The sequence below is a fragment of the Aplidium turbinatum genome, chromosome 6 (assembly GCF_918807975.1).
Source record: "Aplidium turbinatum chromosome 6, kaAplTurb1.1, whole genome shotgun sequence".
NCBI classification, from domain to species: Eukaryota; Metazoa; Chordata; class Ascidiacea; order Aplousobranchia; family Polyclinidae; genus Aplidium; species Aplidium turbinatum.
Genome location: NC_137477.1, coordinates 11,035,250 through 11,059,953, shown reverse-complemented (window position 1 = coordinate 11,059,953; position 24,704 = coordinate 11,035,250). Strand labels below are relative to the sequence as shown.

At 35.6% G+C, this 24,704-nt stretch overlaps 1 protein-coding gene across 3 annotated transcripts in view; it reads right to left on the bottom strand.

Annotated features, from left to right (window-relative positions):
* Window positions 1-2,719: 2,719 nt before the first annotated feature.
* LOC145771560 (uncharacterized) overlaps window positions 2,720-24,704 on the bottom strand; it is a 30,663-nt gene continuing 8,678 nt past the window's right edge. Inside the window, exons 13-44 of one of the 3 annotated variants that reach the window (XM_082583263.1) lie at window positions 23,876-24,055; window positions 23,038-23,164; window positions 22,697-22,761; window positions 21,796-21,898; window positions 21,543-21,645; window positions 21,247-21,364; window positions 20,863-20,999; window positions 20,430-20,511; window positions 19,817-19,990; window positions 16,101-16,175; window positions 15,186-15,338; window positions 14,320-14,511; window positions 13,729-13,874; window positions 12,819-13,053; window positions 12,458-12,595; window positions 12,044-12,151; window positions 11,528-11,692; window positions 10,937-11,017; window positions 10,514-10,710; window positions 10,181-10,313; window positions 9,504-9,720; window positions 7,711-7,856; window positions 7,323-7,417; window positions 6,818-7,010; window positions 6,566-6,707; window positions 5,865-6,052; window positions 5,422-5,520; window positions 5,003-5,179; window positions 4,690-4,785; window positions 4,140-4,265; window positions 3,767-3,903; window positions 3,393-3,629 (exon numbers count right to left, since the gene is read on the bottom strand). In XM_082583263.1, coding sequence (XP_082439389.1) covers window positions 3,805-3,903; window positions 4,140-4,265; window positions 4,690-4,785; window positions 5,003-5,179; window positions 5,422-5,520; window positions 5,865-6,052; window positions 6,566-6,707; window positions 6,818-7,010; window positions 7,323-7,417; window positions 7,711-7,856; window positions 9,504-9,720; window positions 10,181-10,313; window positions 10,514-10,710; window positions 10,937-11,017; window positions 11,528-11,692; window positions 12,044-12,151; window positions 12,458-12,595; window positions 12,819-13,053; window positions 13,729-13,874; window positions 14,320-14,511; window positions 15,186-15,338; window positions 16,101-16,175; window positions 19,817-19,990; window positions 20,430-20,511; window positions 20,863-20,999; window positions 21,247-21,364; window positions 21,543-21,645; window positions 21,796-21,898; window positions 22,697-22,761; window positions 23,038-23,164; window positions 23,876-24,055 — 4,290 coding nt within the window. In that variant the 3' untranslated portion in view covers window positions 3,393-3,629; window positions 3,767-3,804. Of the gene's footprint in view, window positions 3,630-3,766; window positions 3,904-4,139; window positions 4,266-4,689; window positions 4,786-5,002; window positions 5,180-5,421; window positions 5,521-5,864; window positions 6,053-6,565; window positions 6,708-6,817; window positions 7,011-7,322; window positions 7,418-7,710; window positions 7,857-9,503; window positions 9,721-10,180; window positions 10,314-10,513; window positions 10,711-10,936; window positions 11,018-11,527; window positions 11,693-12,043; window positions 12,152-12,457; window positions 12,596-12,818; window positions 13,054-13,728; window positions 13,875-14,319; window positions 14,512-15,185; window positions 15,339-16,100; window positions 16,176-19,816; window positions 19,991-20,429; window positions 20,512-20,862; window positions 21,000-21,246; window positions 21,365-21,542; window positions 21,646-21,795; window positions 21,899-22,696; window positions 22,762-23,037; window positions 23,165-23,875; window positions 24,056-24,704 lie in introns of all 3 variants that reach the window. The other 2 variants (XM_082583264.1, XM_082583262.1) reach the window with 2 other exon arrangements.

Sequence of the window (24,704 nt, the reverse complement as noted above, 5' to 3'; positions counted from 1 at the left end):
AGAATCAACAATGAATGAAACACACACGTAACAATTTAATCAAAGACGATTAAGATGTAAGAGGCTCCGCCGGCAAACAATTGCCTGTTAAGTCCTTGGCGGGAAGATCTAATAATTAGTGCCTCGTGAATCTTTGTGTCAAACTCGGACAAACAATTGCGAACAATCTCGAAAGACTTCAATGGGAGTTTATTATATATACAATATAATTCGCCGACGGAGTCTACTATCTCCTAACCGTCTTTGATTTAATTGTCACGTGTGTGTTTCATTCTTCATTGCTTTTGTTTTGTGCAAATATCTCGTTTTGTGCTTTAATCCCTCCTGCGCAATCTGCCTAGATACTTTTCCTCTAAACTTAATTATCTACTTGATCCGTTGTGTTGTGTAGTCATTTTGTATGTCAGCAGCATAAGCAGTCTTTCAATTTTCAAAACTCGATTAATTCATTAATTCACCTGCGTCGCAATGCCTATTATGACGTGTATGATAAGGCAGGTTTTATTTGACGTGATAGGGGTGTATGACACTTTGATCTAGATTTGACATATTGGAGATTTTATTCAAATAGAAAAAGATACATGACCACTGCATCTAACTAATTTTAATCTAGTTTAAATTCTTGTCTAACTTTTGAAAACTTGGGTAACTCTAATTTTAATTCTAATCTAATTTGGCAAAACTTAAATAGCTCTTTTACGTACTACTTATTAACGGCTGTCATCTTATTACCTGTACTCAAGTCGGCCTATAAACTGACTGATTTTGTTAAAGTATGGAGTTATAAACCATGATAGGCTTACTTTTTGTGTTTTTGCTACGTCCTTTATACTAGCAGTTAACAGTTGATGTTTTTGTATAGGTGTTTTTTTCTCTTCTTTGTTTTGTTTTTTCTCATACTACTTTTGTAGGGCATGATATTTTTTGATGTTTGAATAAACCACAGGAATTCACCTTTTCGTTTACATTTTTTCGAACTTCAACTTATCTTGTTTTCAACGTAATGTCGATGCTTTACATTTGTCACATTAAAAACACGGGAAGCAGCTGACTCAATGACTAATACAGTATTTCGCTGCTTCCTGTCTGTTGTGAAATATATTTGTACTGTATACTATTCTTCGCAACAGACAAATTAAAAGGTTTTTTTCTCTCTCTTTACAGTAATTACAATTCTAATCTAATTTAGAAAAGCTAAAAAAGTTATAGTTGTCCAAGACTGATGAATTGACTCTTCATGTTTGAGAAATAAGTTTTGCATTTGGAATTGTAGATGCATGTCCATCTTCAAAAAAAAAACATAGGCTCTATTAAGAGCATAAGTTTTGATCAAAAAATGTATATCGAGATAAGAGTGTAAATTTATGGAAGATTTGAGAATTCTATGTAATTCGTTTTACTGTGTTATCTCTGTACTAACGTAACCTACATCTGTAACGTTATGTTATCTATGTGGTAACAAAACCATTACTAAAAGCCAAATAGAGGAAGTTCATAAGAAAGGTCACAGCTGATCAAGCATGATTAATCTGTTCAAGAAAGCGAGACATACATTGTGTATACTATTATTTTATGCCTATATACAGTATTGTGTCAGTTAGTTCATTGTAACACCGCACAGGTCAACGAAGAACTGATGGCCTACAATAGTATAATCGAAATAGGCTTTATAACGTTTTAAGTCATGAGGTTACTTTTTTGTTGTAAGATATGAAGCAACTGTTTGCGTTGATTTTTTTCATTGCGTATTGATGTGAACCTGTATACTGATCGTTGGATTGCAGAAACTTTCATTCTTGCTTGAGTGGGAATTTACAAAAGTTGAATCGTAGGTATTTTGCAGATTTACTGTGTGGTAGTTTTAATCGCTTGCATGTGTAGTTTCCGAGATTGATTGTACTGTGCTGTAAAGTCGATGTGAATTTATTCTTTCAGTATAGGTGTTGTTGTCTGGAATTTGTTCCATTTGCTTGATACTCTTGAATGAAGAGATATGCTTTCGCGCCTTGCTGAAGTACGCGCATCGCAAATTGGTTGGTTTTGAATCTTTATCCTCGGACTGACAAAGCCTTGATTGGTTATTCCTGGTAGTTTCGCATACTTGTAGAGGCTCTTGACCGAAATTGACAGAGTGAAGTTGTTTTCCGATTGTTGAAGTGTTGTTGCCAGGAAATTATTCCATTCACTAGGTGCGCTGAATAGAGAGTAATTCTGAATGTGCGTTGCTCAAGCGCACACCCCGAGAGTCGAACTTGCGCCGAGTGATCTTGAGCCGGGCGCGTAACTACTTAGCTAACGGAGCGGACAAATGAAATCTTCGTTGGTCATTCTTGCAGTTTAGCTTTTCCATTGAGATGTCAGGGCGGGTAATTGTGCTATCGAGGTAAATTGTCCTTTAAAGTCGGGACGTATCGAAATGTAAAAACAACAGAAGAAGCAAATACTAGTGCAGACCAACAACCAAATATCTTCTAGCCTACTGCACTACAAATGCACTGTCAGAACACAGCGTATGCACAGCCTGCACGCTGTAAATTAAGTATGGCACCTTCTGTAGTTTAAGATAAAATAAAATTTCAGTCTTTCTAGTGTTGAAGAACAGCTAGTCTTTGTTCGTAGCGAAGTGGGCAATTCCAATTCACACCTTAGCACAGAAAGTAGATATGTCTTCAGGAGAAAGGTGGTTCAACTTTCTTATTTTCTGCCATTAACAGCCAAATTAATCTAACAGTGAATATTTTATTTTGATGGTGATAAATATTGTGTGATGGCGAACACAGAAAAAGAAGATATGAAAAAGGCGAAACATATAAATTAGTGCAGTGTTTTTCAAATATCAATATCTGCTTGTTTCAATAAAACAAGTCAAAACTTTATAAAAGAGATTCTGATACAGTTGCCAACAGTGCAAATTAAATAACACAGTACGAAAAACGCTATAGATACGTTTTCGTACACGCAAGTTTTTCCAATATCGTCAAGGAAACTTTGTATCTATAGTTGAGCAACTAACCGATCAATTTTTCTTCTGCACCGAGTAATAAACACAAAAAATGTACCAATTACTTATATCTTCAACTTGACAAAACCATACCACTCATACACCATACAATTTAGCTCTACTCACCAGTAGAATCATCATGACTACTGTGCGATGACTTCTCGGATGACGTGCTATATGATGACGTGACACTTACGTTATCGAATGGGACTTCGTCCTTTGATGAATCGTGTAAAATGACATTTTCATGTTCTTCATGGCTTTCAGTTTCTGGAGTTTGAAACTTTTCATTTGACGATGAAATTGCATCATTTGTTGATGACACAACTTCATGACGAGATGGATGAGCTGACGTGGATGATGACGCGTAAGCCGAGAATTGAAATCTCGACTTGCTTGCTGATGAGTAACGAATCGATGCAGCAATGACATGCTCTGTTGAATATGAAGCAGCAGAAAGGGAAGAAAGGAGCAGTTTGTTTTCCATAGACACGTTTGGTGGATCAATGCCGCTCGCATCCGAAATCAACTTTGCCTGAAAGTCAATGGAGCAAGACTCGTTTAGGTGAAGTTGGATGCTTTGGAGAAGAAGAGAGAGAAGAAAAAGCTGATGGAAATGAAATGCAAACTGAAAATGAAAAGGTAGTTCAGCAAAGATCCTTGTAGAACAAGACTAATAAGAACACAAGACGACTACAGACGATATCGCACGGATAACTGCTTAAACAGAAATGAAGTTTTTTTTAAATACGTTTTCAAACTTACATCATGATAAAGATAGAAGAGAAATGATTTGAATAAAGCTATGATCTGGAAGAAGAACTGGTTTCTCCAGTTGTTGTGACAACTTTACGGCTGATGCTCATGGAGTAGTTTCCTCCTGAGCCAGAACCGGATGTTGTCTGAGTAAAAGGAAGAGAAGGATAAAGAGAAGTAAAAAATCATAAGTAAAGAGGTTATTTTTATATAAAAACTACATCCACAGCACCTCAAACAACTACTCAATATCAAAAAGTGTGTAGACTTACCTTTATTGGCTTAACTAAAAATTCAAATTGACACATGAAATCTAGCACAAGCATAGGATAAATAAACATAATGCACTGTTCTTTTTCAGTAAAATGCTCAACTATCTTACCATGTATCGAGACTTGGATCTGACTTTGTTGAGTGCGGATTCGCTTATTTCAGCTCTTTCTTCAGCTTCTTCAAGTTCATGAGTGGCCTTGCGATACTTTGCCAAATTCATGTTGGCTTGTTCTTCCTGAAAGAATACGTAGACATAACAAAAGCATGAAAACGATTGCCATTGAAGTAATTATATTATAATAGTTGTCATGAGCCTAACAGAATTGGGTGATTGGGTAAATACATCTTTTTCGTTATGTGATCATATTTTAGCCGAACCTCTCAGATAAAGGTTAATAGGCAAACAGAACATAATATAGTAGGCCTATTGCTGTGTAGATAGTTTTTCGAAACACTGAAGTATCTGCACTAGAAGAAAAAATACGTTTTAGTTATTCTAAATCTTGTAAAATTAACATTTTTCTCTCATGTAAGTTGAATAATATATGAAATTAAATTCACAGAGTGCTTATGTAAAGCACAATTTTCGTTTTCAAATCTTATATACTATTCTACACTAGTAATCGTAGATAAATGATTTTAGCAAGAGATAAGCTTACAGCATCTTCTGCCATTTTCTTATACTGTTTGAGTTTGGATTGAAGCTTTTCAACCAATTCTTGCATTCTCATCTGATTCTTTTGGTCTTCATCAGCCTATATTACAAAACAAAATTTGCATCAGGTGCAAAAGAGTACATGAATGTCAAAAACTAAACTTTGTAGCCAGTTTTGGACATCTACTTACACACTTCTACTAATCTTTTGGAAAGATTCTAGCTATAGCTATTTCCAAAAAAAGCCCGACCTGCTCCTGGCTTCAGGTTTAAATAATTAAATGACGCAGGGTTTGCATTGACAGGTCAAACCATACCTGGAAAGTCAACTCTTTAAGACGTCGGTCCATTTTTCGGTAGTTTTTAAGCGTTTCTGCGTGACGACGTTGTTCAGCGTCAAGTTCATTTTCAAATTCTTTAACTCTGGCTTGAAGGGCAGCTAATGCCTTGCGTCCTCCTTTCAAAGCGTAGGCCTCAGCTTCATCCAATTTTACCTGTAAAAAAACAAATAAAATAAACTACTATCTTCCATCTTGTAAAAAAATATATAGCTAATGTTAAAGCTCAGAATATTTGACATTCGTTTTAAACCAACATATTCAACAAGGTTTTAACATTCGTTTTTTCGTAAACTTTTCATGAAGTTGATAAGTATGAAGGGCTGCTTGTAACAATCAAAACACTCGTCGCACCAATAAGTCCATTTTGTATAAAATATTGGTAAGCAATCACTTACAGACATGTCGTGAACTTGGATTTCAAGTGTCTTCTTGACTCTTTGAATAGATAACAACTGCTGTTGTTCGGTTCGAAGTTCTTCTGACATACGAGAAGCCTAAAAACAGTGTTTAAGAATTACTGTTCATGAACAAACATTTGAACAATTGTATGGGTAAGCTTGATTATGCACACTAGACTATTATGCATGTGAGTAGAACCATTGTCAAATTTACAGCTTGTAGCCTAGATTATTATATTTTAAGATAGAACTTCGAGTTTATTCTGACCTATAACAAATAGGCTACTTGTTGTAAAGACGGCTACGCAACTGAAAATAATTTCTAGGTTAGGTTGGATAGTTTTTGTAGCAAGTAGGTTTTAAAAATTCGTTGTTCAAACTTCAAATTTTACATTAGCACAATGCCACGTTTTCTAAACATAAATCTTATAAGTTTTTACGTCAATGGTGGCTTTCTTTGCTCTTTCATCGGCATTTTTCGCCTCTAAAAGTGCTTCTTCAAGCTCACTTCGGAGCTGCTCATTATCAGTTTCCAATTTTCTTCTGGCACTGGAGAGAGCGGAGTTCTGAGCAGCCAAAGCGTTGATCCTATCGCTGACCTCAAGCAGTTCACCTTCTGCATGCTTACCTGAAAACGATTGTAGTTTTAATTAGACGAATTACCCTTTTTAAACTCTAGTTTTGCTACATTAATGTACTCAGCCTTGTTCAAACTAATTTCTAGGTTAAGTGATTGTAGCCTAACTCCATACCAAAAAGATATGGTAATCCAATATATAATAGACATTTAAGAAAAAATCTAATTGGAACAATACAACAGAAGAATTTCAAATTAGACTTTGTCTCACTTTTATGCATGTACTCATAATATTAACATGTACTCTAAAAGGTCGTCGTTTATATTATAGTGTTCACACTTTTTTCTTAAATTTTTGATGCTTTTGTATCTGCTTTACGCGGATCCCCGATTGACTTTACGTTGATACGGGTTTAAAGTAATCGCCCCTTTTTTTTAAATATAATAGACACTTCGAAAAACTTTATGCTAACCTGAATTAAGCCACACATTAGTCGACACATAGAACAAAGACCTAATATAGAGTGAAAAATTTGCAAGGCATGTATGGATTAAAATACGCACGAGCACGTTCGTTTGCTTCAAGAGCAGATTTGGTTTCTTCATATTCAGTGGTAATCATGGTGAGTTTTCTTTCTTGCATGCTGTAATGCTCTCTAAGCTCTTCATGAATCCTATGATCTTCATCCATTTGGTCTTGGATTTCCTAAAAATATAAATTTCTGTAGCTTTCTTCTCCATTTGCTTATATGTCGATGTTCTCAATTTGGCGTTATGTTGGTTTTAGTGCTTTTCTAAAACACGTTTATTTCTAACCTTTATTGTGACTTGGAGTTTTCTGACCAATTTTAGTTGCTCTTGCAGATTTCTATTGGCATGATCCAGCTGCATCTCTGTGTCATTTAACTGGCTTTCAAACTTCTTCTTTGCTCTGACAGCATCAGCTCTGCTCTTAATTTCAACATCCAGGCTAGCTTGCATGGATTCGACTGCTCGCTGATGGTTCTTCCTGCAAACGAATGAACTTGATGAAGTTGAATAACACTTGAAAAACAAGCGAAAATTCAATTTGCCTTTATCGGTGACCAGGCCTGTATCAGTGGTTCGAATCCTTTACCAGTATGTAAAATTTTGACGATCAAGCTTCGTTTTCAAGACGTTTTCACATAACCTACCGAGAATAAAATTTAACAATGAAGCAACTTTAATTCAGTATTTCTTCATTTATAACCTTTAAATTAACAAGGAAGCAACAATATCAAATAGCTACCAAAGTATAGCTAAAGCAAAGCATAAAAGAAAAACACAGCTTGAGGTAAACCTGGTGCTGTCAAATTCTTCCTCTTTTTCTTGCAACTTCCGGTCAATGTCAGCCTTTACTTGAGTTAGCTCAAGTTGGAGACGCAGAACTCGGCTCTGTAAAACAATAAAGATTAATGTTATCTCAACTTTTACTTTTATGGAAAATTATTGTGACAACGCGGACAGAATACTAAACTAAGCACGGGTATGGGTGCGTACTTTAAAAACAGCAAAAATAAAGAAAACTTATTGAAAAATTATTGCAATACTGTAATGAAAAGTCCTGCCATTGCGGTCTAACCGAACTATCAAATTTTGTTCAGTCACAATGTAGCCCTATTAAAGCGGGGTTGAATATAAAATGTTATTAAAGGCGTTAAACGTTCTGCATTAATTTACATGTTTACCTCTTCAAGTTCTAAAGCACCTTCAGCTTCTTCCAGTGCAGCTCGGAGCTCTTCACATTCAAGTTCAGCCCTCTTCTTGGCTTTTTCAAGCTCATGGAGAGATTTGCCTCCAGTCGTAAGTTGATCAGTGAGATCATTAATTTCCTCTGTTTCCAAAGCATCAATTTCAACAGTTAAACTGTGTTGCGATTATTGAAATTAACTCATATAAAAAAAAATTGAAAAGGTGTAAGTGAGTAGTAACAACGAAGATTACAAGTAATAAGCGGTACTATCTTTTATCAGCATTGAAGATTAATCTATAGCCTACTATAACATAAACCACAAGTCACACTGGTTAAGTCTTCTTATAGGTAATCGCCTACTTTTTATTTAAGAAAAAGACTTGATCTCAAAAAGTATATTTAGATACTTTTAGCAGGCTATAGTGTCCTTCTTAGCTGTTAGTTGAGTTTAATTGGTTATGGCTTCAATAAACTTCAATCCCTTCAGCGAAGGTATAATCGTGCGATCATCTCATTGGTTTGATTTAGTTTTGAATCTTTATTTTCGCACTGACAAAGCCTTTGATAGGTTATTCCTGGTAGTTTTGCATACTTGTAGAGCAGGGGTTCTTAAACTTTTTGAGCCGCGCCCCCCTTTGACGTGCCATCCAAACCTGCGCCCCACCAAACTACAAAATTCCTAAAGTGTAATAACTACAGGAATTTATATTTAGCTTTCATCAATGTGAGGGATGTAATTGTTTTTCGGAAACCAAAAGTTTAATTCGAGGCTTTGTAGCTGATAATGCACACCTTAGATCGGCTTCACAATCAATAAGTTTGTTTCGATGTTTTGTTTTTATGTTCAAAAGTGTAGAAAAGCCACTTTCGCACAGATAAGTGGACGAAAACGGAAGAAGTGTGCGTATCGCCACGCTACCCACTCCCTTGTATATGTGCAAATATTTAACCCAAAAATCAGTTAGTGGCATTGCTTCATAATCGTCTTTTGCAGTGGAGTTACACTTTATTTCCAAGAATTCCTCTTGCAAACCGCATTCTGCGAGCGGTAAGGTTACTTTTGGTCAGCACGTTACAGCAATGATAGCGTAACAATGCATCAATTGTTACGATTGGTTATATTTTATCGTTCGACATTTCATACCGACGGTTGCGGTCAATTGACATCATGGTCAATGCGGTCAATTGACAAGACTACAACCTACCGGCACTAGACTAAATTAAACTATTTCATTACGACCCCAAAATTTCATTACGCGACGTTTAGTCACATGCGTTTAATCACATAGTTTGACATCGCTCGCGCCCCCCTTGTGAACCTTTCGCGCCCCCCAAGGGGGGCGCGCCCCCCAGTTTAAGAACCGCTGTTGTAGAGGCTTTTAATGCAGGGTCGGTTATCGAGATTGGCAGAGTGAAGTTTCCGATTGTTGAAATGTTGTTGCCGATGAATTATTCCTTTACTAGGTGCCGCTGAATGGAGAGCAGTCCTAAAACGCGTTGCTCAAGCGCAGACCCCGAGAGTCGAACCAGCGCCACGTGATCTTGAGTCGAGCGCTTAACTACTGAGCTAACGAGGCAGACGAACACAAAACGTCGAGTTCAACTCAAACGCATGAGCAGAATTACAGTAGGAGTAAGTACATGTAACCTACAATACAATATATGAGTAACCTACAATATATGACCAAGTAAATGCTACCTATATAAACTTTCAGTAGACGAGAAAAGACTTTTAGCCATAGGTATCAAAAAGCAAGTTCTGGGAGACTCAATACTTTTCTTACTTACCGGACAAGTTTTTATTTTCACGTCTGATAACCTCAAGGTGTTCAATGCTTTCTTCGTACGATTGCTTGAGCTTCAAGATTTCAGTCGAGTAGTTTCTCGCCTCACGTTGAGAAGCTTCCAATTCAGCCTGAACTTCTTCAACTCTCTGTCGCCATGTTGCCATTTCTTTATCAAAGTTTCGCTGTTTCTTATCCAGAACTGAGATTGTGGCGTTGGCCTGAGAGTTTAAAATGAAATTAAATTATAATGAATGATATGCAAGGAAAAAATCAAATGCAAGTCAGCATTCATCACAGTCAGCGTAGGAATAAAGCAACATTCATGCCAAAGTGGTTAAAACGTTTGTTTACGATAATACAACAAGCGTTGGTTTTGTTTTAAGCCTATGGTGTAAGCATAACTGTGCACCATCTTAGTATACAACTGCCATGGTTGCGTGAAGATGCAGTCTGATTTATCGCATTTTAAAATAAATTGCAGATTCTTCTAAAAATCTGTTTAAAGTTGCTTTAATATCGAGAAAATATTATTTTTCAATATTTTAGAGAGAGTAGAAAATGAAATAAAAATGAGATTTAAAAAAATCACTCAGCAATTTTTTTCAAAATTTGATAAAACAGTCCACATTTCTGGGTAGTCATGTCAAATTGAAACTACCAAGTTGTGAAATTCATTACCCTTTCAAGATCAATAGTCAGATCTTCCACTTCATTCTGCAGTCGGATTTTGGTCTTGTCGAGACTAGCACACTTAGCAAGAGCGTTTTCGGTCTGTTCTTCTGCCTCTTGAAGACGAATGGCAAGCTTTTTCCTATCATGATAAAAAAGGAAAAATATTGAACTGGCAATCACAAAAGAAAATTTTAAATTTTGGTGTCTAAGAGAGTATGCCCCTTAAACAATCTTGACAAAACTGCAAGCCCAACTGAAACACCAACAAAATTCACTGGATTTCAGACGGACCTTTTTTGTCTGTAGCCGTTTTTTTTTCTTTATATAGATTAATCTTACTTTGCCTCTTCCAATTCTTCCATTCTTTGGATGGCATCAGTTTCGTATTTTGTTCTCCAGTTAGCCACTTCAGCGTTGGCTTTTGAAAGAGCTCTCTGGAGTTCTCCTTTGCCTTCCTGTTCTTCTTCAACTTGCTCTCGAAGAAGATCAAGATCGTGACGTGCAGCTTGAAGAGCATGAGCAAGAGATTGCTTACTCTGTGAAAAAGACAACATCAGATCAATTTTCCCCCACACTTAACATTTTTTACGATAGCAGTAGGCTGCTGCAGATAGTGGAGCAATACTACGTTGTTTACAAATACAATGACGTAATTAAATTCTGCTGGTGACTAACAAATTATTATTTTTACCAACGAGACTTTCAGATAAACTTTAAAACGGTTAGGAATGCTTTAACCTCTCCCAGTAAACATGCAATTACCTTTGATTCTTCGTCAAGTTGGCGCTTGAGGTCTTCTACGTGTGAAGTTAAGTGAGACTTGGCGCGTGACAGCGAAGTGACCTATGGCGTGGAAGATTAATGTATGATGAGAAATGGTATTTGACTGTGTTTTACAGTTTGTACAAACTGGAACTACACATCATCAAAGATTGGCTAACAAAATCTGCTGTTGTTCTAACAGAATTGTACATTACAATAAGCACAGTAGAGTATCTTTCTAGAAAGTATTTAATGCTGTTGAAGTCCGAATGCAACTTAATACTCAAACTCAACGTTAAGCTACAGTTTTAATATTAGGTTCTGTATTTTTTTTCCAATTCACCAGTCATTCCAAAGATTTTAAAAAATGTTGCTTGACAGAAAAATATCAAAGGTACAATATATGCTAGCCGCACCAGCACTATCAAAACTGCTTAAGCGAAATATGGTAATTTGTGTTTATGCAAAAAGTTTGTAGACCCTACAAGAAACGTTGTAGACCCTGTTCAGTGTATATGCTGACATTCTGAAATCCATGAATGATTTAAAAAAATGAAAAAATGGTTTTATAAATACAAGTCTTCCATTTACCTTATTTTCGGCTTCTTCCAGCCGGTGGTTTGTCTCAACAGACTCGCTGGAGAGCTTGTTCTTGGCAAGAGTCATGTCATTAATTTGGCGGACATGGTCTTCAATTCTAATCTTGAAATCCGATGTTTGTTCTTCCATAACACGAACACTCGCCTCAGCTCTGGCCTACAGAACCAGAAAAAGTCAAGCAATCACATTTTTAAACCGTAGAAATAGAAAGTCTTGGTTATTGCAATCGTTGTAGACGTAAATAAAAACAAATCAGGGTTTGAGTTAAGCAGTTGTCAACTAGAGGAGTGATAAATAACGTATCAATAATGTCTCTTTGCTCTTCGCACATTGACCAGCATTGATATAAACTAGTCTCCACTATTAAACATTGATCAGCCTATATCAGTAACGAAAAATCAACAACTATTTTTCAACGAAAAAAATGAAAAGAACTATAGCCGTTTTTGCAACATTAGGAATTTTTTTTTTTTTTTTTATGCAGGCTAATAATAACCTAACCTGTACCTTCATTTTGGATACTTCTTCAAGCTGAGTGGAAACATCATCAAGCTCCAACTGGAGTTGGGACCTCTCTTTGTCGACTTTGCTCTTGACACGGGAAAGGTTTTCCACCTATGTAATCGGAAAAGAAGAACTAACAATTTGTATATTATAGCTGCTTGTTTGTATAGCAATCTAGGCTGCTTCTGGAGAGATACCTCGACGTTGAGAGCTCTAAACGTTGAAAGCTCTTGAATTGCAATTAACTGCCGGGTTTTTGAAAGATTTCTCCTTGCTCCAACGCACTTCGCTCAGGCCGTAAAGTAACGGGTTTATCTTTTGACACCGAGAGCAGAGTGCTCGGCGGTTGTGAACGACGTCAAGGAAAACAGCTGCTTGTTTTGTGAATAGCAACAATATCAATAACTTTAGACTTACTTGTTCAACAAGTTCGTTGATCTGTTCTTGATTCTTTTTCTTCATTTGGGCAACCATTGCGTCGTTCTGCATGACTGCATCTTCATGCTCTCGACGGAGTTTCAAATAATCCGACTCTCGTCTTTTGATCAATTCAATCTAAAAAAAAATTTGCTTTGTCATTTACTAACAGAAACGCAACTAACCAACACTAGAAAAAGAAGTAATCAAGTAGTAAAAGTACAAAATACATTCCAGACCAATCAACCCTTAAGATCATTGTGATTATTCAAGGTAATTCTTTTACAACAAAGCAACTGACTGGTTAAAGATTAGCACTTTATTTTAAAATATCAAGTTATATTTTTCATATTATCTTCACCTGAGCAGCTGTAGCTCCTCCTGCTTCTTCAAGTTGCTCCGTTAGTTGATCCATCTCTCGCACAAGATCATTTCTGTTCTTTTCAAGCTTGCTACGAGCATTCCTTTCAGCTTCCAACTCACTCTCAGTGTCTTCAATACGAGCTTGGAGCTCCTTGAGCTTGCGGTTGAGTTGAGAGCAAGAGTTCTGCTCATCTTCTACTCGTCCATTGAGTTGGTTAATTTCGAAGTCTTTTCTGAAAGAAATATATTCATTCAAACTTTTTTTTGTTATTTCTGTAGGTTGTAGCATTTATACAGAACAACGTTGCTTTTGAAAATACAGACTAAATTTATTTTGTTCAAGTAATGTGATTTAGTACTTTTGTAGCGATGGGTCTTGGGGTATGGGGTAATGGTTGGTCAGTCTTTAGTAATGCTTTCAGAAAAGGTAAACATTTTTTATTAATATTACACTTAATTTACAGAATGTTAGAATGAGGCATAAAGTTGAGTAACTACATCTCTGCTCATTTATGTTTTACAATTGCTTTTACTCGTCAACATAATGCAGTATTTTTGTCTACACATGTACGTAAAATTATAATATACAGAAAAAAACAAATAAACAATTATAGCTTAAATTGAGCGCTATTGGTTCAGTACTAAGGCGAAAACCTTCTGGAACCTAAAAGAGGTTTGACTTTATGGATTAATCAAACCGTTTAGAGTAAGTTGTGCAGTATCCGAGCCGCTCAACTATACGGAATATTGCAGTTCGATTGCTTTGGAGGATGATGTTTGGCTAAGGTTTGGTTCTATGGGTGTTGTTATCCGTATCAGGTAGATTCTTATTATAGCATCTTAGTCTACTATAAAAGGCAAAGTAAGATTGACAATTATGAAACAATACTAGCTATCAATGCACTTACTTGCGCAGAAGATCTTCCAAACTAGATTTATCTTTTTCAAGATCCATAATGGTGTCATTGGCGTTTCTTAGGTCTCCCTCTAACTTTCTCTTAGCTTTTTCAAGATCAGACTTTTGCTTGCGCTCTTGCTCTAAGTTGTCTTCAGTCTTCACAAATTATATTAAAAATAAAAGTAAAAATTGTGAAACAAAAAATTCATTCTATATTATGTTCACACATGTTCAAGTTCAGTTTCAACAGGGATTACTATGATATGTCAAACTTCTTTTTGTAGTTTATTCCACCACGTCTTGCGTTGTAGGATAACAAAAGCCCTAGCCAGCAAAGTTGGTTTTTTAACGACTTGGTTAGCTACCTTGAAACGATGTATAAAAGGCAACTTTTGCTTGCTGTTACGGTTTTGCAACATTGTTGATATGCGCATGCACATTAGCACAAATTTTAAAGTTTTTGTAACATTACAAATTAACAGAACAACCTCATTTAGTATTTAGCATTAAAATATCTACTTCACTGTTATCTTAAGCTTGTTTTCATTTCTAAAACTTTAAAAAGTCATAACTGTGGACACCGGTCAAAATTCTCTCTTACATCTTCAATTTGCTGCTCAAGTTTAGTCTTCAATTTTCCAAGATGATTAGCTTTGTCTTCCATGGCTTGGAGATCTTCAATCGTTTGCTGATTGACCTGGTCCAGTTGCTTTTTCTCTTTATTCAACCGAGCAATGCTTTCTTCACGTTGCTCTAAATCGGTGGTAAGTCCTCTGAGTTTCAAATCAAGACCCTGTAAAAGTTTAGAATGGGTAAAATAGAGTTTTAAGTTTGATGACAACTGTATATTATGTGGACAAAACAAATGAAAATTTTCCGGTGGCAGAAGTTGTTCAGTTCCTTGTAAGGTAACTAATAGCCAAACAAGCAGGTTTGAAAAATATGTCTCTTTAACAATACTGTAGTTTATTGCTGTTAAATTATCTAAAATTCAATAATGAAAATAGAAAACACAAACTAGCTAAGGAAGTTTAATTTTTTTAACAGACACGATAATTATAATGATGACAATCATTACAAAAAAACATCTCTACAGTGATAACTCTGCAATGTCTTTTAATGTACATCTATTTTCAACGCTTTTGCAAGCAAGCTAACATTATTTCCACGTTCATAAAGCTTCATCAACTGATTAAAGATATGTCATTGATGATGTGCCGACAATGTTAAATGTACAGCACTATTCACATTAGCAGTAGCGTAGCGGGACCATTGTTTGAATGTTCATTTTTCTTCATCAAACTTCAGCCTACTTGTATTTATAAACGCCCTGAGTGCGGTTCAACCGAGTCAGCTCCACTGTTTGTTTTTGTTTTTTTTCCTAATAGAAGTATAGACCATATGCTTAAAGTTTACTGAAAAAGTGAACACCCGAAATAGTCACACAATTTGTCAACTGCTGTGGACCTGTTTGTCTTTTTCCAATCTGCTGATGTTGCTTTCAGCATCCTCTACATCATGAGTGAGCTCCTCGCATTGTTTTTCCAACTTTTTCTTTACTGCAGAAAGCTTCTCGTTGTTGGCCTCTTCTTCTTCAAGTCGTTCAGTCATTTCTGCATTCTGAAAATATCAACATATCTTACAATTACTTTGTGCCTAAAAATACAGGTTTATTGACAAACTGGGTAATACATAGCTTACAAAATAGAATGAAGTCAGCATACAGTAAAGTTGCTTTGCCATGTTTCTGATGTTATACGGTGGTTTTTTTAAAACTATTTCAAAAAAGAAGTTTGAACATGCAAAAGAATACTAAAATTAACAGAAAGTAACAATTTTTATCAGTCTCTCAACACTTCCCAGACCTGCAAAAACAAAACTTTGCGAAGGTTTTTCAAACCAATGTTCTCGGAAATTCTGATTTAATTGAAGTAATTGTATTAAGTTTGTGGATTTTCTCATGCGAAGTGTGTCATAAATACAAATTCTAACAAGCAACATTTCAGTAAGTTGACTTGATAAGAAAATTTGTGAAATTGTAAAATATAAATTTTATCTCTAACAATGACATGCACGCTGTTCTAATATCTTAAAGAACTTTTCCCCACCAAGTCGTAACCACCATTACATTGCTCTCGCAACACAACATAGCTATAGCTCATTGTTGTTCTACTGTAATACTACTTCCTACAGTATATTTTATCAAATACCGCAGACTTTGTGAGTAATTTTTGAAAATTTGCGTGAAAGTTGTGACAAGTGTGATGATGCTTTAAGTGATCTACAGTAACATGTCATGACAAGAAAAGGGATAAAGATTATTGAGGTAAAGTTTGAGTTATACTTTCACAAGTAGTTACATATGTCGTGCAAATGATATACCTGGTTTTCCAGATCTTGCTTGATTTTAACAAGTTGTTCATTTCGTTCCTCAGCGTCTGCAAGATTTTCTTGCTCCTGGAGTAAAAGAGTTTGAAGTTAAAACATAATCAATTTTTTCTTAAAATGAATAGTGGTTTACGAAAATAAAATTATGTATTTTCTGCGAGTTTTCAAACCAAAGTGATGAAGCAGACGCTGATGTCTCTTATCCTCTGTTTAGGTTACTTGATGTTATTGAGAATAATAAGTTCCTCATGGATCCTTCGATTAGGATGCAACCGAACAATTAAATACAACAAGTAAATAAAATCAGTAAGAATCGGAAACTTGTATAATTTATTAATAAAGCTTTCGCCACCATAAAGAAGGCTTGTTGTTTGTTAAATATCTTATTTAAATAGATATTAGAACTTAACTATCTACTTGAACAAGATGCTAAATAGGTGAGTCCCATACTTGATTCAAGCCTCGGGGAACGAGAAGATAAGGTTCTCATTAGACTAAGCCTTCGGCACTAACTAAGCTAAATATGCTAAGATGCTAAATAAGCCGCCTTTACGGTGGCAAAAACTTTGTTAATAAGTAGTACCAGCTTTAAAACTGAGCTAATTTTATTTTCTTGCTATCAAAACAGTGGAAAGATCACCGAGAAAACAAAGGAGACAATGTTCAATTAAATTGTTTCCTTTGTCTACAAATTCTAATATGGTGAATCTACAAAGTCATACATTTGTGTCAAACAAAATTAGCAGTAAAGATAAACCTCATAGCACAGTCTATATTGTTCCATGTGTGGGACTCTAGGGTTAACAACTTTTTCCAAAGGCTTTTCGAATGTCTCTAATGACTCCTGAGAAGAGCTCTGCACTCCAGAAACGTGTACATTATCAACATTTGTTGTCCTTGACACAACAGGACTTTCAGATCGTGACGATCTTGAGGAATAACTTGTTCCTTCTTCACTTCCAGAAACACTTTTATCGTCTACCAAAGAACACGCCGAACTGTTTCCTTTTTTCTCATCTGACATAGTTTCTTCATCATCAGAAGCATTGATTCGTCCATTATGATACTGCCCGTGGCGATGATGCGAGTCTTCTTGCGAATGTTCAAGCTTTTCGAAATCTTCACTCAAAAAGCCTTGCTCTTCATACTCATCACTGACGTAACGATTACGTAATTCCGCAAGAGTCGAACTTCTGTCTTTTCCTAAACGAGACATCACGTTCATCGATGTTTGGTCATTTTTTCCTGAAGTGAGCATGGCTTTACTGCTTTGTTCTAAAATGTTTCCTTGAGTGACGGCCGACGGCTGATCGTTAAACAAAGATGTCTCGCGATGATGAGAAAAAGTTTGCACACTTTCGGAAGCAGAAGACAGTTTCGTTGAGATTTCGCTCGAAAATGTATCGACGCGCTTAGCATTGCTGTTCCGAACCCTTGACCTTCTATGGCTAACAATGGTGCTGTAATCCTCTGCCATGTCTTGCTTCCAATCACAGTAACAACAAGGACACTTTTAACAAGCAGTTAAGAAAAGCATAAGACTGGTAATAACTTAAGTTTTGAACAAGAACAGTGCAATAATAACTGATGTTGACATTTTTGTGACATTAAAATGCATTATTTTGATTTCTAATAAAACAGACCTGGCTTGATAGAAATAATACATGGTCTACAATACTGTATAATGCCTACATATTTTATATGTTCTTGGTCTTGCAAATATTTTATATTTTTTTGGTCTTGCAAATCTCAAAACTTTTCTGTTGTAAAGTATTGTGATCGTAACACTAACCAGTTGAAATTATTAAGAATTTGGCTTGCACTGAAAGAAAATTCTCAAAAGCTGAACCATCAGTTTTGTTATTTACCTCACAACCATGGTATGTAGAAAAAAATTGTACCGACTATCTTAGTAGTTTTTCTCTCACTGAACACCTTAAATTATACCCAGATCTGTAGCTGTTTTATTCAAACTGTTAAAAAACCACAAGTTGTCGGTACAAACCACCTGCTGTTAAAGAAAACTGATCACGAAACTAAGATGTAGGCTGGGCAATATAAATTTATGACTTTGTCAAATAAATCGTAAAAGCCAGAAAAGTGAACATTTTTGAAACTCATTGCTTTAGCATAGCAGTTACCGTAAGAATATGGTGCTGCAAAGCTCACAAAACCAACACTACAGCAAACACTGGCAGATGTGAATAAATATTTGCCAATCGTTGAGTTACCAGAGATTTGACAGCTCGAACAATTGAAATATTACCTCAAATCATTAGCGAATGGTGGTTTTTGTCTAGGAAGATTTTTTCACCAGACAACAAGGAACCGATAAAGATTTCAAAGCAGAAAACTTTTTGGCAACATTTTATTTAATTTACAATTTATTACCATTTCTTACCATTTTATGTTTAAGTTCTTGTTGATTTTGTTTTATTAGACTTTATTTCAGTAGACCAATGAAATTTTTTATAGGAGACATAATTATTGTAATGGCCGACGATAGGTAAGAATTAAGATTTGTAAATATATTCGTTATGTTTAAATGTTCTTTCGCATCAAATCGTAAGCTTTAGTGCCCATGTAAGGTTACACTTAAGTATTATCGAAAACTCTAGCAATGCCTCATTAGCGATCGTACAGCATTTCACAAGCCTACACAAAAAAGGCAAGTAATCTATTTTGCAATTTCACAAGTTTTTTAACTTTTTCTCTAATGTCATTCAGCAATAAACAACGATATCAGAAAAAATGAACTCAAATCTTTAGCTACTATAGCAACTTCATTTCGTTGTTTTAACTTGTTTGCAGTAGTGCCAAAACTGCTCAAAGATTCTCCTTTTACAAAACTGAAAGTATATTTAGTTAACGTTGCAAAACGTTGAAATAAAGCAAACATATGCACTCCACTGAGTTTGAGAACAGCAATTATTATACACCCTCAATGCTCATATTGGTTAACCTCGTTGGATATTAAAAACTTCAAAGCCAAAGTTGTTTCAAAACCACATTGATCAAACACAACTGGCAAATATTTCGGTAGTCTAAATTTTCTTTCGAGAGCCTTGTAAAGTTTCAAATCATGAAACTAAATTGAAAAACACATTTCTTCCTTAAACTTTAGATTGCAAAAGAATGTGAAACACGCCTTATCCTGACTTTTGCACTCGCTTCTGTTACTCGGTAGGTTTCAAAGCGAAATGGCTCCAAATATCAACTTTTTTTAGTTCAATGACTAAGTAAATATCCTGATTTTACATCTTAACTTCACACTATATTATGGCTTGTACACATAGATTAATCCTTATGATAGAAACGAGCATTGAAAACTGCTGTCTACTTTTTATATAAATATGGTTCTAACTGCATTGATACTGTGTAGTGTGTATGTGGATCAGCGACCCAAATCGCATAACACATTATTTATGATTGCCCCATTTACGAACCTCAAAATGGAAATGTCAATCTCACAGCGCTTCATAGCAACACAGTTCTACGGTAGCAGTGCCTGCATGGAATAACATGAGTGCTACCACCTCATGAAAGAAGAAGCAAGATGAAGAAGAACGGTTACTCAAAAATCTAGGTATAAAATTCCCATTCATTCAGCATCCAAGCACATTGTGCAATCCTTAAAAAAAGTGGAAAAAACATCTTAAAACTACTTAGTGTCAAATTACAGTAAAAAAATCGTGGAAGAGTATACTTACAGCTTGAAGTTGAAGAGTAAGATCGTTCTTTTCAGCAAGGAGAGTGACACATTTTCCCTCATACTCTTTCCTCAACTTTTCTTCTTTTTCGTGTTTATCTTTGAGCTCAGCAATCTCGTCGTCCTTGGCTTTGAGTTCATCTTCCACTCTTACTACGTTAAGAAGGGGCTTGACCTGCCACATAGATATTAGCATGTATAAAGTGGGAGACGTTAAGCATGAGATTTTACACCGTTACCTTCCAAAAACACGTATCTTTGTCAGATGGTTAAATTAACTATATAGGAATGTAGATAATATCCCCCTAGCAAAATCTCCTCATAGAATACAGTACAACTCTAGTAAATATAGGCTACCTTTCCGGTAAAAAATATTCAGATCGGAATTGCCAAGATGAACTTTTCCCGAAAAATTTATTTCTGAGGAGATTTTTATTTACGTTAGCCTACTTATTAAATAGGCGAAACTCGTTAAGGCGAAACGTAACTCATCCAGTCAATAGACTAACTCAAATAAGTAACAACATGTCAGAAATGTCAGAATCTTTTATCAATCAAAACAAACTGTATCAGCTTTGAAGTAATATGTATTGACCAATGTCGATATGTTGTACCTTTGTGTACAATTTCCACCATTGCCAATCTCGGAATTGAAGGAATTTCCTGATGTTCCTCTGGATCACTCTTGAAGCACGTCTGCGTTGAGATATTCAAATCAAACATTTGCAATGTCGTCAAACTAACTCAAACTATAAACGAATGTATAAACATTCAATAGTAAAAATTTATATTTAATTTTACGGCTATTTAAGGTCTAAGGGAATAAAGAGGAATTAGGAAAGCTGTTTTTCGGTGTCGAAAATAAAATGCCAAGTAAAATGACGCAGAACAAAAAACTACCATGCTGGGTCTCGTTCAATTCAAATGACCGGAGTAAACGCTTTGGAATTATTGTATAAACCGAGTAAAAAAAAGATGCATACATTTCACAACGTCCTTTTGCTGGAAATATTATAATTCAGTGTTTAATAAAGGTATAATACTTACTGTCTCTCCAGCATCTTCTGGAATTCTATCCTCATCAGCTTTCCTCTTGCTTTGGATTGCATCTTTGTAACAATAACAGCGAGAATATCGTCCCTCTTGTCTTCAAGTTCGGCAAGAACTCCAGCTTTGAAGAAAATCTAAAAACATATCGAAAAGATAAATTACAATCCTTGTCTTTGAAGATCTGATATTATGTACAAAGTAGTGCTGCGATGTAACCAAGATTCTCTTGCAATAGGTTAAGAAAAGAATAATTTAAACTTCCGTTGATTTAAAGGTAATTTTTAAGCAAACCTGAACCTCGCTACCTCATTCAGAAAATAACTCGCACGTTGCCTAAAAGTTGATACACATTTTTAAAAGAAATTCAAGCTAATCAATTACTTTAGTGTGGCCAATTTTGTATAGAGCTGTGTCGAGTTCGATGTGGGAGAGAATTGTTTCTGTAGCTTTCTTGCTGTCCACCATCTTTGCTACAAGTTTGGCAGCTAGGATTTGGTATCTTTATACAAAAAGTAATTGAAATTAGTTAATTCTAATTTTATTTACAGTAAAGCCTATTAATATAAACTATAAACCATAGCTAACGATAACTAATCCTCAGTCAACAAAAGGTTTAAGCATCATACGCACTAAAAGCATGACCTAACTTAAACTTAAACTAAACTCAGTAAAGTCACCTCTGCTTGAATTCAGGATACTGCAGTCTGTTGGGGAATCCCTTTCTGCAGATTCTAATCCCTTCCAGTACACCATTGCACTTCAGTTGGCCAAGAACCAACGCTATAAAATGTAATCTTTCACATAAGTCTACTGTTGGCGGCTGTCATATTTAATAGAACAATTCACATGAGCTAAACAATAAACATTGTGTTGCAGGCTCAACCAAATTATAGTAGGCTACAGTCTACCGATGACGTCAGAATAACGTACCTGCATCCATGACACCGGACTGCTTCATTTCGTTGGGAATGAGACAGCGAACAAAGTGAGGCTTGGTGTTCCTCAAGTTGGTCATGAGCTTGTTCAGTTGCTCCTAAATTTTTTAAATATTTTTTGCTTATTCTCAATTTTCATAAAAAATTGAATATTAATATCTTTGAAAATCTTACTTTAGATTTATACAAATCATAAAAAAATTGCAGTATCACCTTTATCTTTGCGACAGCATACACCTGTAGTCAGGGTCAGCGCTTCCTATATGGCAGCACTAACACTGTCTGCTTTGTATTAGCGCTGAAAGCAACGCACATCTGTGGTGAATACACCAATATATGGAAATACGGAATTATTTTCATCAAAAGCAAATAAAACTAAATACAATTCTCAAAAATATGGCATTGCTATAATTTGCTTTAACAATAAGTATGGCCATCTTTTACTCATGGTGTTAATATTCTTTGGAGGTGTTGCTAACTCTAGATTTGCATGTGAGTCATACCTAAGCTTATGCAATTGATTGAGTTTCGCTTTTAGCAGCATGATCGTAGCTTACTTCACAAGGTAGATTTAAACGATCTGTCTTAGCCTGATGCTGCGAGTTTGCTGTGGCAATAGTAAGTTGCGCAAGCTTTCGGAACACAGTTCCCTAGTCATGTGCTATGATTGCTGCATCAGGCTAAGACAGATCGTTTAAATCTACCTTGTGAAATACCTAAGCTTCCTATCAATAATTATATGGAAACATAATAAAAGTGTTCACACTATGCTAAACTTGCACTTCATCATTAACACTAAACTCTGACGACCTATTTACATTTAAAACTTCACGCTTTATAAGCAAACCACGGGAAAAAATCAAATTAGATGCGAAGGAAATACAGATTTGAATTACCCGGTACAGCGCCGACACTGTCTGAAAGCTGCCACCACCCTTCTTTCGTTTTTTGCTTCCACCTTCTGCAAAAAGTATTAAAGTTTTGTATCAGAGCGATATATACACTCGGATGTTGAAAGTTGTGTGTTCGTTTTTGGCGTTCATAGGTATTTAAAAAGTACTGGAAACAATAAATTTGCTCTATTAATTGTTTGTATGTTTTGATGGGCCTGTAAAAACTAACAAAAAGAATCCCAATGTTGTAAAAAATCTGTTGTAAACGGCGTATGGTACTTTTAAACTAAGTGGAAACACCCTAGTTTGCGTTCTGCGTTATTTTTTTGTGAGAAAAAAAATACCGTCTTCTTTGACTTCAGGAAAGACGGTAGCCATGAGCTTGTTGGTGGATTTGCGGAACAGAGAAACGACGGTTTGGTTCAAAGGATCTTTGTTCTTGTTCAACCAACCATCAACATTGTAACCGACCTAAATCGTTATAATACAATGATTCATTTCCACCACTACACATCAACTACAAATAAGCTACAAATTTTCAAGCCACAAATCATAGGCAACGAACCCTAAGACTTTTTTAGCGAATGCATTGTATTTTTAGCTAATCAAAAAGATTTATTTATAACAGACATATTGCTACATTATATTCTCAATGGTATATTTTGAAAAAATAACAGAAATGTTTGTAGGTGTATGTTGTGTAACGTAATGCAAAAACATTATTTCAGCAGAAATGTAAGGCTCGACTTAACCAAACAAAACACACGAAAACGAAGACCATTCATAATTTCGATCTAATTATTTACTTTTAGTGCAAATATTATAAAAAATGCAGAATTTATGAGATGTAAGGTATTGTAGCCTGCCCAGGACAACAGATGGTCTCCTCTCCCCTGTCGGTATTTCTATTAGCTTTTACAGGAATCAAATGCTTCTGTGCGATTGGACTCATTTCATTGAAGCATAACTTTTGATTTTTTTTTTTTTTTAAACTACCCTTTCCTCAATAGTTGTCCTACAGTAGTATTATTCCCTTGTTTGATGCGGTTTTGTTTTTTGTTTGTTTACTTTTTTTTCATTAGATGTGTCCTGTTCAACGGACCCGGAGATCTCATTGAAACCGGGCCCACATTATTCTCTTAGCGACCTTTTTTCCGTTACAAACCAAGAAATCATACTCACAACTCCAGCATAGTGCTTGACTTCAAAGTGAGCGTTGGATTTGGATTTGCCACCAACTTTAGGTTTTACGAAAGCTGGAGATGTCTTCTCATGCTTTTCGTAGAGCTTGTTCTTGAAAGTCACGTCAGTTGCTTTGGGAACAATTGATTCTTCCTCCAGAATTGAAAATATTCCCATCGGCTAAAATATTGGTTTTTGATAATCATTTTCCTTACTGTACATATAAATACCATTGTCATATTGTAGTATACTGTAATATCCCAGCTAGCAAAATTTCCTCTTTTTACATTGTTTCAACGTTTGGTAAAGTTGTCACAAAAACGACCACGTTTGCTTGCTGGGATCATGCTCCAATTACTCACGCGACTGTAAACCACTGGCACTTAATTGCTAGACGTAAACGCATCATCAAGTATGAAGCAATGCAAGAATTCATCATTAAATACGTAGAAGCACAAATCAATCGATCAACCAGCTACATCGTGAATCTGGGGTGGTAAAAGGATTGACCCTCGACCCCAGAAGCTCACACGACAACGACGAACCAGCTACTGATATGAAACTTAGAATGTCGCTGGTTCTTTATAAATCTTTGAATTTACAACTTCACACTTCATTGCGTTTAGATCTAGAACCTTTTCCATCAAATGCAGTCCTGGGTCAAATGATAACTTATATGACGCGGGTTTGCGCAACGGTAGGACTTGCAAGAAACTATGGGTATCGCTTCGTTAGGCTTTCCACGTTTTTTTATTATGATACTTTACTTTTTTATCACTGCACAATGCATTACTATACCAAAAAACGTAATCTATGGTAAATCAAAACA